The sequence below is a fragment of the Antennarius striatus genome, chromosome 23 (genome assembly GCF_040054535.1).
Source record: "Antennarius striatus isolate MH-2024 chromosome 23, ASM4005453v1, whole genome shotgun sequence".
Lineage (NCBI taxonomy): Eukaryota > Metazoa > Chordata > Actinopteri > Lophiiformes > Antennariidae > Antennarius > Antennarius striatus.
In genome coordinates, this window is record NC_090798.1 from 13,955,001 (window position 1) to 13,968,367 (window position 13,367).

The 13,367-nt window shown below is 45.3% G+C and overlaps 3 protein-coding genes across 5 annotated transcripts in view; 2 read left to right on the forward strand and 1 right to left on the reverse strand.

The window, feature by feature from the left end:
• Positions 1-3,899, forward strand: part of slc1a1 (solute carrier family 1 member 1) — a 16,128-nt gene extending 12,229 nt beyond the window's left edge. For both annotated transcript variants that reach the window (XM_068308123.1, XM_068308124.1), the window contains one exon: positions 1-3,899. This exon is cut by the window's left edge and continues 50 nt beyond it. In XM_068308123.1, coding sequence (XP_068164224.1) covers positions 1-191 — 191 coding nt within the window. In that variant the 3' untranslated portion in view covers positions 192-3,899.
• A 1,098-nt stretch (positions 3,900-4,997) lies between these two features.
• rce1a (Ras converting CAAX endopeptidase 1a) lies at positions 4,998-12,873 on the reverse strand. 2 transcript variants are annotated; one of them, XM_068308558.1, is made up of 8 exons: positions 12,592-12,873; positions 11,649-11,751; positions 11,381-11,464; positions 10,687-10,765; positions 10,304-10,471; positions 8,164-8,235; positions 8,009-8,071; positions 4,998-7,434 (listed from the first exon to the last, which is right to left on the reverse strand). In XM_068308558.1, the coding sequence occupies exons 1-8, from the start codon at positions 12,747-12,749 to the stop codon at positions 7,205-7,207; spliced, it is 957 nt and encodes a 318-aa protein (XP_068164659.1). In that variant the 5' UTR covers positions 12,750-12,873; the 3' UTR covers positions 4,998-7,204. The 2 variants fall into 2 exon arrangements, with proteins under 2 accessions (XP_068164659.1, XP_068164660.1); XM_068308559.1 differs by lacking the exon at positions 11,381-11,464.
• On the forward strand, positions 5,518-6,097 carry LOC137591006 (keratin-associated protein 6-2-like). Its single transcript, XM_068308859.1, has 2 exons — positions 5,518-5,562; positions 5,714-6,097. Exons 1-2 carry the CDS (start codon positions 5,518-5,520, stop codon positions 6,095-6,097), a joined length of 429 nt encoding a protein of 142 aa, XP_068164960.1.
• Positions 12,874-13,367: the final 494 nt, after the last annotated feature.

Consider the following 13,367-nt stretch of genomic DNA (forward strand, 5'->3'; position numbering starts at 1 on the left):
GGATCGTCCAGAAACTGTCCAGGAGGGAGCTGGAGAGGATGGATCTGACCTCAGATGTGGACGTGGCCAACCCCTTCGCTCTGGAGGCCACTCTGGATGATGAAGAATGTGAGAAGAAGTCGTACGTGAACGGAGGCTTCACCGTCGACAAGACGGACGCCATTTCCTTCACCGAAACGTCTCAGTTTTAGTCTGGAGGAGAGAAGGCGTCACGCTGCTGAACACAAAGGCTTCATCATGATGAGAGGAACCCCCAACAGCCCATAAACCTGGTCCAACACGATCGACCTTCATGATGGACACGTCCAACACGATCGACCTTCAAAATGGACACGTCCAACATGATCGACCTTCACGATGGACACGTCCAACATGATCGACCTTCACGATGGACACGTCCAACATGATCGACCTTCATGATGGACACGTCCAACATGATCGACCTTCACGATGGACGTGTCCAACATGATCGACCTTCACGATGGACGTGTCCAACATGATCGACCTTCACGATGGACGTGTCCAACATGATCGACCTTCACGATGGACGTGTCCAACATGATCGACCTTCACGATGGACGTGTCCAACATGATCGACCTTCACGATGGACGTGTCCAACATGATCGACCTTCACGATGGACGTGTCCAACATGATCGACCTTCACGATGGACGTGTCCAACATGATCGACCTTCACGATGGACGTGTCCATCCACCACTAGATTAAAGTGCTTCCTTCTGATCCTCGAATCGTGCCAAGATTTTTAAAATAAGTCACTTTTCTTTTGCGTGTGTGTGTGTGTGTGTGTGTGTGTGTGTGTCTGTGTGTGTGTGTGTGCGTGTGTGTGTGTGTGTGTGTGTGTGTGTCTGTGTGCGTGTGTGTGTGTGATTCTACTTCATTGGATCAGATAATGATTGTGTATGGATGTGTGATCTTTTTTGTGTGTCTGTTGTCGTCTGTGTCCCATAATGCACTGCTTCTGTATCTCTCTGTATATTTAAACTTTGCCAAACATTTGAACTTTTCCACTGTTGCATGAAGCAGAATGTTATAAAAGCTCATCACTGGCTGAAACTGATTGTTTCAGTGGATAATGAAGGCTGAAGTCATGAACACTGTGAACCCTGAGTGCATTTTTCAGATGTTGTATGGATAAATTACACAGTATAATAAACATAAATATGTATGGAGGAAATTAGAGTACTTAGTATAGTACTATTATCAGATCATCCAGATTGTACCTGGTCTAAAACATCTGTTAATGGTCACCAAATGGACATACAGTATATGTCAAGAATCAATCAATCAGATTCATTTGAGCTGCATTTCATAATTTTACACTCCTTGATCACTGGGCTTCACTCAGACATTTTAAATGTTTTTGGACTCACTGGTGTGTGATGAAAACACAGTCAGACCAGTGGCTTCAGACCCAGAGGACAGTTTCACCATCTGGGACGTTTCAGATTAAACTTCATTTGATTTGTGCCTCCAGAGAGGAACGAGTAAATGAGGTTCGTATTAAACCCCTGATCAAGAGACGCAGCTGTAGGAAAGAATTCACCTCATTCCACCTGTCAGCTGTTAAAACGATGCTTTAAGGATACAGCAGAGACGACCAACACACACCCTGTACGTCACAGAAATAGTTAACCCTAACCCAACACACACCCTGTACATCACAGAAATAGTTAACCCTAACCCAACACACACCCTGTACGTCACAGAAATAGTTAACCCTAACCCAACCAACACACACCCTGTACGTCACAGAAAGTTAACCCTAACCCAACACACACCCTGTACGTCACAGAAATAGTTAACCCTAACCCAACCAACACACACCCTGTACATCACAGAAATAGTTAACCCTAACCCAACCAACACACACCCTGTACGTCACAGAAAGTTAACCCTAACCCAACACACACCCTGTACGTCACAGAAATAGTTAACCCTAACCCAACCAACACACACCCTGTACGTCACAGAAATAGTTAACCCTAACCCAACCAACACACACCCTGTACGTCACAGAAATAGTTCCCCAGAGCAGCGGGGGGAGGATTCTGTTTTAAACTGTCAAAAGGCAAACACAGATTTAGTTAGATAAAGAATAAAATTAGAATAAAACCCTGTTTGGCACCACGGGGGTTTACTGACACTGAAACGTTGGTGACGACCAACCAGACCGGTGTTTCAGGTTCTGAGCTTCAGAGGAGAACTTCAGAATGTTCACAGACACAAGAACCTATCAAGTTGTTGAGCTGTTCCTTAGATAAAAGCCACAGGGGGGGCGAACAGAATACCAACAGAATTTGGGTCACAAGGAAAGAAGAATCTGAGATGTTAAAGTTGAGACGTTACAGGAGTAAAGTTGTAATTTTGATGTATGAGAATAGAGTCATTACAATACAAGAATAAAATGATCATATACAACCAGCGGTAGTCTTTGGTCCATTGCTACCAGGAGCCTCTGGAAAAAAGGACACTTTCATTCTTTCTTAGTTTCTGACACAATCTTTTCAAATTCCTGATATTAATTAATATTAAACTGACTTGGTGAGAGATTAAATATTCCTGTTAGATATTTTTCAAAAATGTTAATTTTTTGACAACTTTTACCCTCTAATGCATTCTCTATAATATGATTCATGAGAATTCTAATAGTTTGACTTTTCCCTCATCATTCTCTTCTTTAAAATATGGACCATGTATTCTTGTAATATCAAAACGTCTTGTATATTTGTGTTTTTCTTTCACATGTCATCATAACTATGAATTACAAAATTTTTCTCATCATATTTTGACTTCATTCTCAAAATCAAAACCAAATACTTTTCTGCCACAAACATTATTTCATACCACAACTCAAAGACCTTGATGTGACGTGTCCCACACCGTGATGTTTACAGGAACAGTTAATCCTTCAGATTAGTAGTCTCATCAGATTGTGTAGATTTATGACACAACGTTGAACTCTGTTCATCTGTGTGTTTCATTTGATGTTGGAGGTCAGAAGCTAATAACCCAATGTGGGGAAACAGAAACACATTTGATTATTTTGTATTGATGCAGGGCGACTGTGTGGCCCCCACCATAAAATAAAATAAAATGAAATTCTATAATGTTTGTATCAACGTAGGTCTTAGCCAGGCTAAAACGAATCACTATCTAGAAACGTCTCGTCAGAAAATAAACCCAACAGGAGTCCGAGAACTTCAGGGCCCAGTGTAAAGTCTGCTCTTCATAAAGGGGGGGTTAATGTCTTAGTGTGAGAACTCACCGAGAAAAGAACAAAATATCAGTAAGAACTAATTGTTTTTCCATTTTCAGACCAAAAATACGTTCAGTGAGGTAAAGCTGTCATGTGATCATCCTAATGATCACATGACCCATCAGTGGGTGGAACAGATGAAACTGAGGCTCACCAGCTCGTACACACTGTGGAGGGCTGATGGTTCTATGCCCTGAAGTGTGTTTGAAAGAGATCCTGAGTGTGCGTGTGTGTGTGTGTGTGCGTGTGTTCCTGTGGGACATTTCCATATTCCTGTGTTGTAAATGATATAAATAGAATATATTTACCATCCCTTTTCCTCAAGAGGCCAACATTTATAAAACCCATTGTGTCTATAAGACTGGACATTAGTCGCTCACAGCCAATCAGAAGCCCCCGGGCATCAACCAGCCCCACACCCCCCAGACTCAAATCATGAACATTTAATCACGTCAAACTGCAAATAAAGATGCAACTCCTTTGTCTGACTTGGGTTTTTTTTAACTGTTTGACCGTATTGTCTCTGATCATAAAAATATGATTTTTCAGTATCAATTAACACCAATGAAAGAACATTTCTTCTTATCATTCTTGTTCATTTGGACGGTTAACCATGACAGAATTATTATCTTCAAAAGGAAACATCTGTTACAGCTGAGATTGACTATGTCGTCTGGAAATTTAGAAATGAAGGTTTCATCCACCCATCCATCCGTCATCCATCCATCCATTAGTCATCCATCCATTCTTCCATCATCCATCCATTCTTCCATCCATCATTCATCCATCATTCATCCATCCATCCTCTTGAAGATGACTCCAGTCATCTGATCTCCAGCTGCTCTGTAAACTATATGAATAAATTCATGTTCTTGGAGGTGGATTGTGTCGACTCATCAGACTTTAGGAAACATAACAGATAAAGTGTTCGTTCTGTTCTTCTCTCCTGGAGGAACATGTTGTGATGCAGGAGCGGCTCTGACATCACGTTACTCTGATTACTTCCCTGACTTAGACTCCTTCAAATCTTGCATCTTCCCGTTTGCAGATGTCATGATGTCTAACGAGAAAAAGTGAAAGAAGAACTTGCATCGATGTTTGACTACGTGTTTTAAATAACTTCTGCATAAAAAACCAGGTGAATCGAAGCTCCTTATTATTTCTTTCTCCATCCTCCAAACGCTGTTTTTCTCAGAAGGGCAGAACCAGGACTGTAAAAACCACCGGAGTGACTCCGACCCATGAACACAACCTGTGGGTTGTGATGCCTTCACTGTCTCTGGAGACGGTCGTCTATTATCTAAAGAACCAACTCTCACTAAGGCCTGCCCCCCAGAACCGGGTCGTGTTCCAGCAGCGTTCAGCCGTAGATCGTGATGTTCTCCTCACTGGTGTTAATGGTTTCCAGTCACACGCTGGTGAGCAGCCATTGGTCTGATGGATGGCAGAGGAGTGTGCAGCATCACTACACACACATTTAGCTTCACTGGACTCAGGCTGATCTGAGGTGGGGGTCACAACGTTTGTCTTCATGCTACTGAATCCTGGACGTGTAGAAAACGGACAGGGGGGTGGGTCTGAACAACATCAATCGTCTGGAGGAAACTTTGTGAGTAGATGTTAGTTTTCTGTGTGTTTGTGTGTGTGTGTGTGTGTGTGTGTGTGTGTGTGTGTGTGTGTGTCAGTGATCAGGCGTTAACAGGAATCACCACAAACAAGTCAACAATGCAGCCGTTTATTCTGACAAAAAATATCCATTTGGACACGACCGTATGACTCATGACTAACATCCATGTCTATAAAACCTCTCTGAATATAAAAGTGATTATCTGAAGCTCCGGGGCGTAAACCTGACGTTAAGCCCCCAGTAAAATGTGGCCACTGGAACCAGTTTGTACCAAAGCGGTGTGGTGGTGCTCACACTAGTGTGAGCACCTGCTCCGTGTTGTGACCCCGGTAGCAGCACGAGTGTGAACGCTAGCTCACTAGCCTCTACACACCACCTGAGTGAGTCTCAGCCCCCCCGTTAGCTGAAGCAGCGAGACGTCATGAAAACCACAGGACCAAACATTTTAGTGTTAATTCAAAGTCAACTGAGTCACATGTTCAGAATGGACCAATCAGAACAGATGAGGAACCGACTGCAGGACCAAAACCAATTGTGTGAGGGCACAAACGCAGGTGAGGCTCCCAACACCTGGAGGGGGGGTTGTGGATTACAGAGAACATCTCAGACCTAATGACACCCCCATCCCACACCCTCACCAGTAAAACCATCAAGAACGTTACCAACACTAAATAATGCAAATAAATACCCATGAACACGTCACCATCCACCACAGAGTCGAGGGTCGTTCAGTCTCCCCCCATTAAAACCACTTCATCCAGTCTGGATTGTCTGAACATTAACAGGGAGTGTATCTGATGCTGCTTAGTATCAGGATCCCAGTGACTACACCAGTGAGTACACCAGTGAGTACACCAGTGAGTACACCAGTGAGTACACCAGTGGCTACACCAGTGGCTACACCAGTGGCTACACCAGTGGCTACACCAGTGGCTACACCAGTGACTACACCAGTGACTACACCAGGGAGTACACCAGTGGCTACACCAGTGACTACACCAGTGGCTACACCAGTGGCTACACCAGTGGCTACACCAGTGACTACACCAGTGGCTACACCAGTGACTACACCAGTGGCTACACCAGTGGCTACACCAGTGACTACACCAGTGACTACACCAGTGACTTCACCAGTGACTACACCAGTGACTACACCAGTGGCTGCTTCGCTGTGGTTTTACCAGATTATTGATTTTCCCCCGGTTGTTTTCTTGACCTCTAACGGTGACGTGGTGCCAGCAGGCGACACACAAGTATTCCCTCTAAACACGCTAAATCAATGTGATGGGTAGGATGACATTATGCACAAGGATTGACCTGTATCACTTTCAGTAGTGGGATTAAGTAGGAAGTGACCTCTGTGGTGACCGGGCTCACAGCACTGCCCTCTGGTGTCCAACATGAAGAACTGCAGCTGAAAAGCCTCTGCAACAAGCTTGTGACGTCATTCCTTCATCTATCCTCACACCAACACCCCTCCCCTCCCACTCAAACCCTTCACTACACAAACTTTTCCAAAACAACCCAAAACATTTTCCATCTCCATCAACAGTTGAGGATTTCGATAAAAAAGAATCTTAAACATTTCTTTTAAAAGCCCCAAAACAGCCCTTTTCCCACCATTTATACCAAATGTATCTAAAGTATTTCATGGATCTGGTCGTGGCTCACAGCTTAGAACACGTATGATTGTTCAGCCGTGTCATGAGCTCTACAGAGTATTAATGGAACATTCAAGACATTCAAGTGATCAGGATGTGATGAACCTGCAGTTCATCCAGGTTTAAATGAAGTTTGGACGATACTTCCACTGACAAACGTTTTACCTGATGACGTTTCACACCTCCATCATTTGGTCCAGGACCAAAGCTCCAGGTGTGAACGACACAATGCAAAACCAATCAACGTAATAGAAACTGGAACCTCGGTTCAGACCCTGGCTTCGAGTCCGAGTGATTAGTTTGTGTAGAAGGTTTCATCAGCAACGCTACTTTATTTAGGTCTCTATCATAACTTTACATTTTGAGTCACAACAAAGCAGAATTATCCCTAAAAAGGTGGAGCAGAGTGTAAAACTAGTGTAAAAGGGTTCGTTACAGCGCTTTATCACGACCGGAGCTCCTTCACTGAACACGAGTCACTCAGAGGAGCCGATGACTCACGTAGAAAACGACGACTGACTCGTTCACCACTGTGGTGACGCAGCGAGTGTGGCTGGTGGTGAAGCTGGTCCAAGCCGGACCAAACCTGAACTCTAACTTGGCAAAAACATGACCCTCCACTTTGGTGGGGGCAGGGATCAGGAGAGGCAGAGGGAGCTGGGGGAGGAGGTGAGTGTGCACACTGGTGTGGGGAAGCCGTAGTGGGAGGGGTCGGTGAAGGGGAAGAGGAAGAGGAAGAAGATGAAGACCCCCAGCAGGTAAGACAGGAGGATGATGATCCGGCGGGGGTGTTCCAGAGCGGTGCTGATGATGGGGAATCCCACGTAGTTACAGAACGAGTGGCAGAGCACCGGACCCGTCAGGTGACCTGTGACACGCAGAAAGAGGAGGGGCGTTTGCTCCGGCGCGTTTCCGTCTGAACACACCGAAGCAAACGTGAAAACCTTCAGCGTTCACGTTGGAACGGAACAACGTGAACTGGAGGTGACGTTGACCTAAAGAACACGTCGGTCACTACCTCCAAGTGGAATAACTCCAGTCCAGAAGTGTTGAACGTTGTTACAGGAAGTAGGTGGAGCCCCGTGATTGGTTCTACTTATTAAATATAACGCTTTAGATTCATCGTTCGTATCCACAAAGTAACTATTTGATTTTGATTTTTTAATATTTACAAAATAATTAAATAATAATTAGTCAATCACTTGGGCCGAGGATGACAACAGATGAAGATGAGTCAAATTCGACAGCTGAACGGGTTTACTTGGGATTTCAACACTTCTGATTGTGATTCTGGTCCTTGATGGTTCTGCACTTGTTGGAATCAGGTTGAGAAGTAAATCCCTCTGACGCGGTGGACGAGGGTTCTTCTGTTTTTGATATCCTCACATCTTTTTGGACGTAGAGCACCACAGCCTGCTGTGAATGTAAATGAAGCTCCTCACCTGTCCTGATGAAGATGAAGGCGGTGTACACCCCAAACACAGCCGTGTAGGAAAACTGGAACACTGTCGGCAGAGAAACAGGGTTCACCATCGGCTTCTCTTGACTACTGCACCCCAGTTTGTGAGTGTGTTTCACACACACCCACTAATCTCACCTGCAGACAGGAAGATCCCCGACAGCGTGCCCTGTCTGAACCTCAGCTGCTCAATCACATGGTGAAAGTGAGCTGGAAGAGACACGTAGATTAGTAGTGAGCTTCAAAGAGACAGGGTTTGACTTGTGAGGGTCACAAAAGTGATCAAAAAATCCAAAGCTAAAAAAAGAAAACCACCTGAAAATTACTCAAATTGATGCTGAAACTTAAAAAAATAATAATAGTATGACCCTTGTTTCTCATCAGACACCTGGATTTATTCTTGGGTTTGGTATCAAGCAATATATTATTATTAGTGCTGTCAGGTGATTAAAAAAATTAGTCTAATTACAGGATTTGTGATTAATTAATCTAATTAATTGTATTTTAATCTCATACCTGCTAATAATGCCAAATACCTGCTAATGCCCCAAATAAAGAATTTGAATTCTAGGACATTACAAAATTGTAGTGCATGACTAATCAATAGAATGCACCAATAAGAGAAGCTTTGAAATCCATTTTTATTGGTTAAGTGTGTTTTATAAATGAAATTCAAAAGAAAAAAGGCCAAGCACATCAGAAAACCAATGAGGCCAGGTGCATTTCTCAAAAATGTAATACGAATACAGTTAAATAAAATAAATACAATCAAAATGAATATAAAGCTGACTCAATACAACAATTCACAATGAATAGTAGAACATGTCTCTGAATAAGGAAACTAATAGTAAGATGTCAACAGGCTTTTCCTTTAAAGGGTGAGATAACGTTCAACTCTGTGTCCTTCACATGTTTTACATTTAAATGATACGTTAGTCTGGAGCTGCTTCAGTGATACGAAGATTCTCTTTAACCAAAGGTACAAATAATAATAATAATAATAATAATAATAATAATAATAATAATAATGGATTAGATTTCTATAACGCTTTTCTGGACCCTCAAAGACTCTTTCCATCGGATCCATTATTCATCCACTCCTCCTTCATACCTGGTGGGGGTAGCCACAGCTGCCCTGGGGCAGACTGACGGAGGGTCTACGGGGCAGAATCACTGCGTTTTTGTTGATAGTCCGTCTTTGTTCTCTTTAGAAATAAACTTTCCTCCCAAAGGTCCCAGTGGTCTTGCCTCGCTCTCCTGTGTCGCGTCCATCTCAGTTGTCAGTCACTCTGCTTCTGACTAGTGGAGCAGGTAGGAAGTGACGTCACTACAGCCTACGGGTCCCTCAATGGGACAAATTTAAAATGCTTGTGTATTGACTTGCCACTCGTGATTAAATGCATTAATTTTTATAGCGCGTTAATTTGAAGCATTATTAATCAATATAATTAACGCGTTAAAGTGAGAGCCCTAGTTATTATTAATGGTGAATCTAAATTTTATTAGTGATATTTACTTAACAACCTGTGTCGACCTTCTGTACCCAAAGATTAAATCTGGTGAGAGAACTGATCAATGACACCAGGGACAGAGGAGACCCTGTCACCCTGTTAGAGGCTGACAAACCGTATGCAGATGACACTCACTTAATATGTGTGCAATGAAGATAGTCAGTATTGTGAGTCCAACCCGGGGGAAGTCCCAAAATATATCTAAATGATATACTGTACATCTAAAAGAGTCAATGTTTAATATCTTGACATTAAAGTTCTGTCCATCAGCTACGCTAACATTAGCATGTCTGCAGTGCTGTTCTTGTTTAGAGACATGAAGCCTCCATAAACCTGGAACAGGTCAAACACACCTGACCTCACATCATCGTGTTATTATTGATCGGTTGGTCGAGGTGTCGGAGAAAACTGGACCAAATCTGTCTTTTGTGTAGCAGCATAACATTTTCACCAGGATGACCCGGAACAGTTCACTAGAACCACCCTAGAACACCTGAAGCCCAGTATGAGATGAAACACATAGAACTATCACCATAGCAACAACAACAAGATGTCAGTGTTGATTCTTAGACTAGATGCTGCCCTCTGCTGGTCATTATTAATTACCCGTTTCATGACTTTTTCACATTTTTTCTCCAACAAAGAGAAGGAAGTAGAGAAAAGGTGCAGCGCCACGTGTGATACCCGTGACCCGTGTTCTGACTCCTGGTCAGACTGACTGGGTGTGACGCGGGTTAAACTGAACCGTCTGAAGGGACAGAACTCACCCACTCCAAAGAAGAGGGGGCAGGTGAACATGGCTGTGGAGGGGCCGGCACAGGGCACCAGCATGGGCAGCATGCAGGCCCTGAACACCAGCTCCTCCGTCAGGGGGGCCACCACCTGGTTCCTCAGCCAGCGCATGTCGCTGAAACACAGCGTCCAGAACCAGGGGTCTGCAGGAGACACACAGGACACAGATTACACCAGAACCAGAACCAGTACCAGAGACAGGACAGGAGGCTCTGCTGCTCCGGGTCCAGGAGCAGAAGCTCCAGAACCACGGATCAGCTGTCAGGATCCTCCGACGATGAGACGTGGACCGACAGATCAAACGTGTTTCTGTCCCCACAATGAAGGTAAAACCTGATCTGCATGTTGACCTCCTTACCAAAAACCAACCGCAGCCCATCCATGAAGGTCCAGGGGCAGTCCAGGACCATCTGCATGAGGGGGCCCAGAAACAACACCTGCAGCACCGGACACACAAAACCCACCCGTTAGGAGGTTATTCAGTTCTATTAGTGGGTTATATTAGTGATACTAGTAGGTTATATTAACAGGTTGTATTAGTTATATCGGTAGGTTATATTAACAGGTTATATTAGTTATATTAGTACGTTATATTAGTTATATCGGTAGGTTATATTAGTTATATTACTGTTCACAGCTAAAGTGAAAAAGGACTGAAGCTAAAATCAATAATGTTGATCATCATCAGTTTCTTTCTGTGTACAGTCTGGTGGAGTTAACATGTGTACATACATGTACTTATACATGAGTACACACAGTACATGTGTGAATAAGCATCAGACAGTCCTACCATCAAGACAAGAGCTGGTACTGAGAACTGGAAGGACTTCATTAACGTGTTCGACCAGAACGAGCACGAATGTTTTAACTCCTGCACGTCCTGTCACTACTTACCTGTCACTATTTACCTGTCACTATTTACCTATCACTATTTACCTATCACTATTTACCTGTCACTATTTACCTATCACTATTTACCTATCACTATTTACCTGTCACTATTCACTATTTACCTTCTAGGAACAACTTAAACCATCGTGTTGGTTTGTTACCATGGTGAGCAGCAGGGGAAGAACAACTGCAGGAACGAGGCCTTCAAATCGCATCCCCATGAGAGCCAGCAGCGACGGGCCAGTCTGACACACACACACACACACACACACACACACACACACACACACACACACACACACACACACACACACACACACACACACACACACACACACACACACACACACACACACACACACACACACACACGAATCAGAGGTCAGAGCGTTGGTGACACACACGTGACCCTCCAGCTGGAGGACTCACCCTGATTCCTGTGATTTCTCTCCAGACCAACACGAAGAGGGGCGACAGGCCGGACACCACCAGGACGCTGGTGAAGCGTCTCTTTATCACTGTGGGGTGATCCCTGAGAGCAGAAGAACAGCATCAGCATCACCATCAGCATCACCACCATCAGCAGCACAGAGGACCAGGACAACAAGTATTTCTGGTGCAGCTTTTTTATTTTGGTTCAGAAATTACTTTTCAACATTCAAATTTGAAGTATTTGAATATATAAAAAAATATTTATTTAGGTTATAATAAAGAAAATACTGATATAGATGCAACAAAAATGTTAATTTCCGAGTCAGGATGTAATGAAGGGTTTACCTGCAGACACAAAGGTGGAGTCAGTTAACGTGTTGAACTCAGGTGTGACTGTTTACTGATCAAATACACCACCAGCTATTTACCCCCAGCTATTTGCCCCGTCCACACCCCACCTGAGCAGTGTGAACTGCCTCCAGTTTGAAAGCGATGGAACCAGTTAGTGTCTGGTCTGGGTCACCCCGGGTTCCTCCGCTCTCAGGCCACAGACAGGCGCTCCGGGGGGGGACCCAGCAGACAGAACACCCGCTCACACCTACTAACGGGTGTCCTCACGGGTGTCCTAACGGGTGTCCTAACGGGTGTCCTAACGGGTGTCCTAGCGGGTGTCCTAACGGGTGTCCTAACGGGTGTCCTAACGGGTGTCCTAACGGGTGTCCTAGCGGGTGTCCTAACGGGTGTCCTAGCGGGTGTCCTAACGGGTGTCCTAACGGGTGTCCTAACGGGTGTCCTCTGGTTCATGACGTCGGGGCTCCGGATGAGGATCAAACACCGACGGTCACCGACGGGACACGATGGTTTCAGTTCGCTGTGCGTTCAGACAGACTGGACCCGGGTCCGGGTTCAGGACCGGGTCCGGGTCCGGGTCCGGGCTCACCTGGGCAGGTCGCTCCTCCACACGTACAGACTCCCCACGTAGCAGCAGGCCAGCAGCAGGCAGGACAACACGGACACCCAGCACAGCCCGTCCGGCGGGACCAAGTCTCCCGAGCCGCCCGTCGCCCCCTCCGGCAGCAGGGGGTCTGAGCCCCCCATAGTGACCGCTGGTTCAGCCGCCGACGAGCCGCCGCTCCGGCATCGATCAGGATGACATCCAGCCGGGGGATCAGCGGACCGATTAACGGTGTTCGCTGTGGAGCGTTTGCTTCTGCGGCGCGGGTTAATGACGTCATCGTCCCGCTCCTCTTCTCTGGTTATACTTGACGTGTTGGTACCAGCTGGCCGCTCTACTGCCCCCTGGTGGCGCTTCGGAGGATCGTCCTCCTGATTGGCTGACGTTTCTTCTCTCCGGTGGCCTTCCGGTAACCTGAAGATGCGTTACGGTGTAGCCCCGCCCCTTGTATACGTCATCTGGGACGGCCCACTTATGTTTAGAGTTAAATCAGTCGTTTAGTAGATTTATCATCCACTCACATTGACTTGTCCAGAGTGGGGTCTGGGGGGACCCCTCTTCTTCTTCGTCTTCTTCTCCTTCCTGCTTTTCCCTTCAGGGTCTCCACAGCCAATCAGGGCCCTCCATCTAACCCTGTCTTCTCATCCTCTTCTCTCACACCAACTACCTTCATGTCCTCTTTCACTACATCCATAAACCTCCTCTTTGGTCTTCCTCTAGGCCTCCTGCCTGGCAGTTCAGAACTCAGCATCCTTCTACCA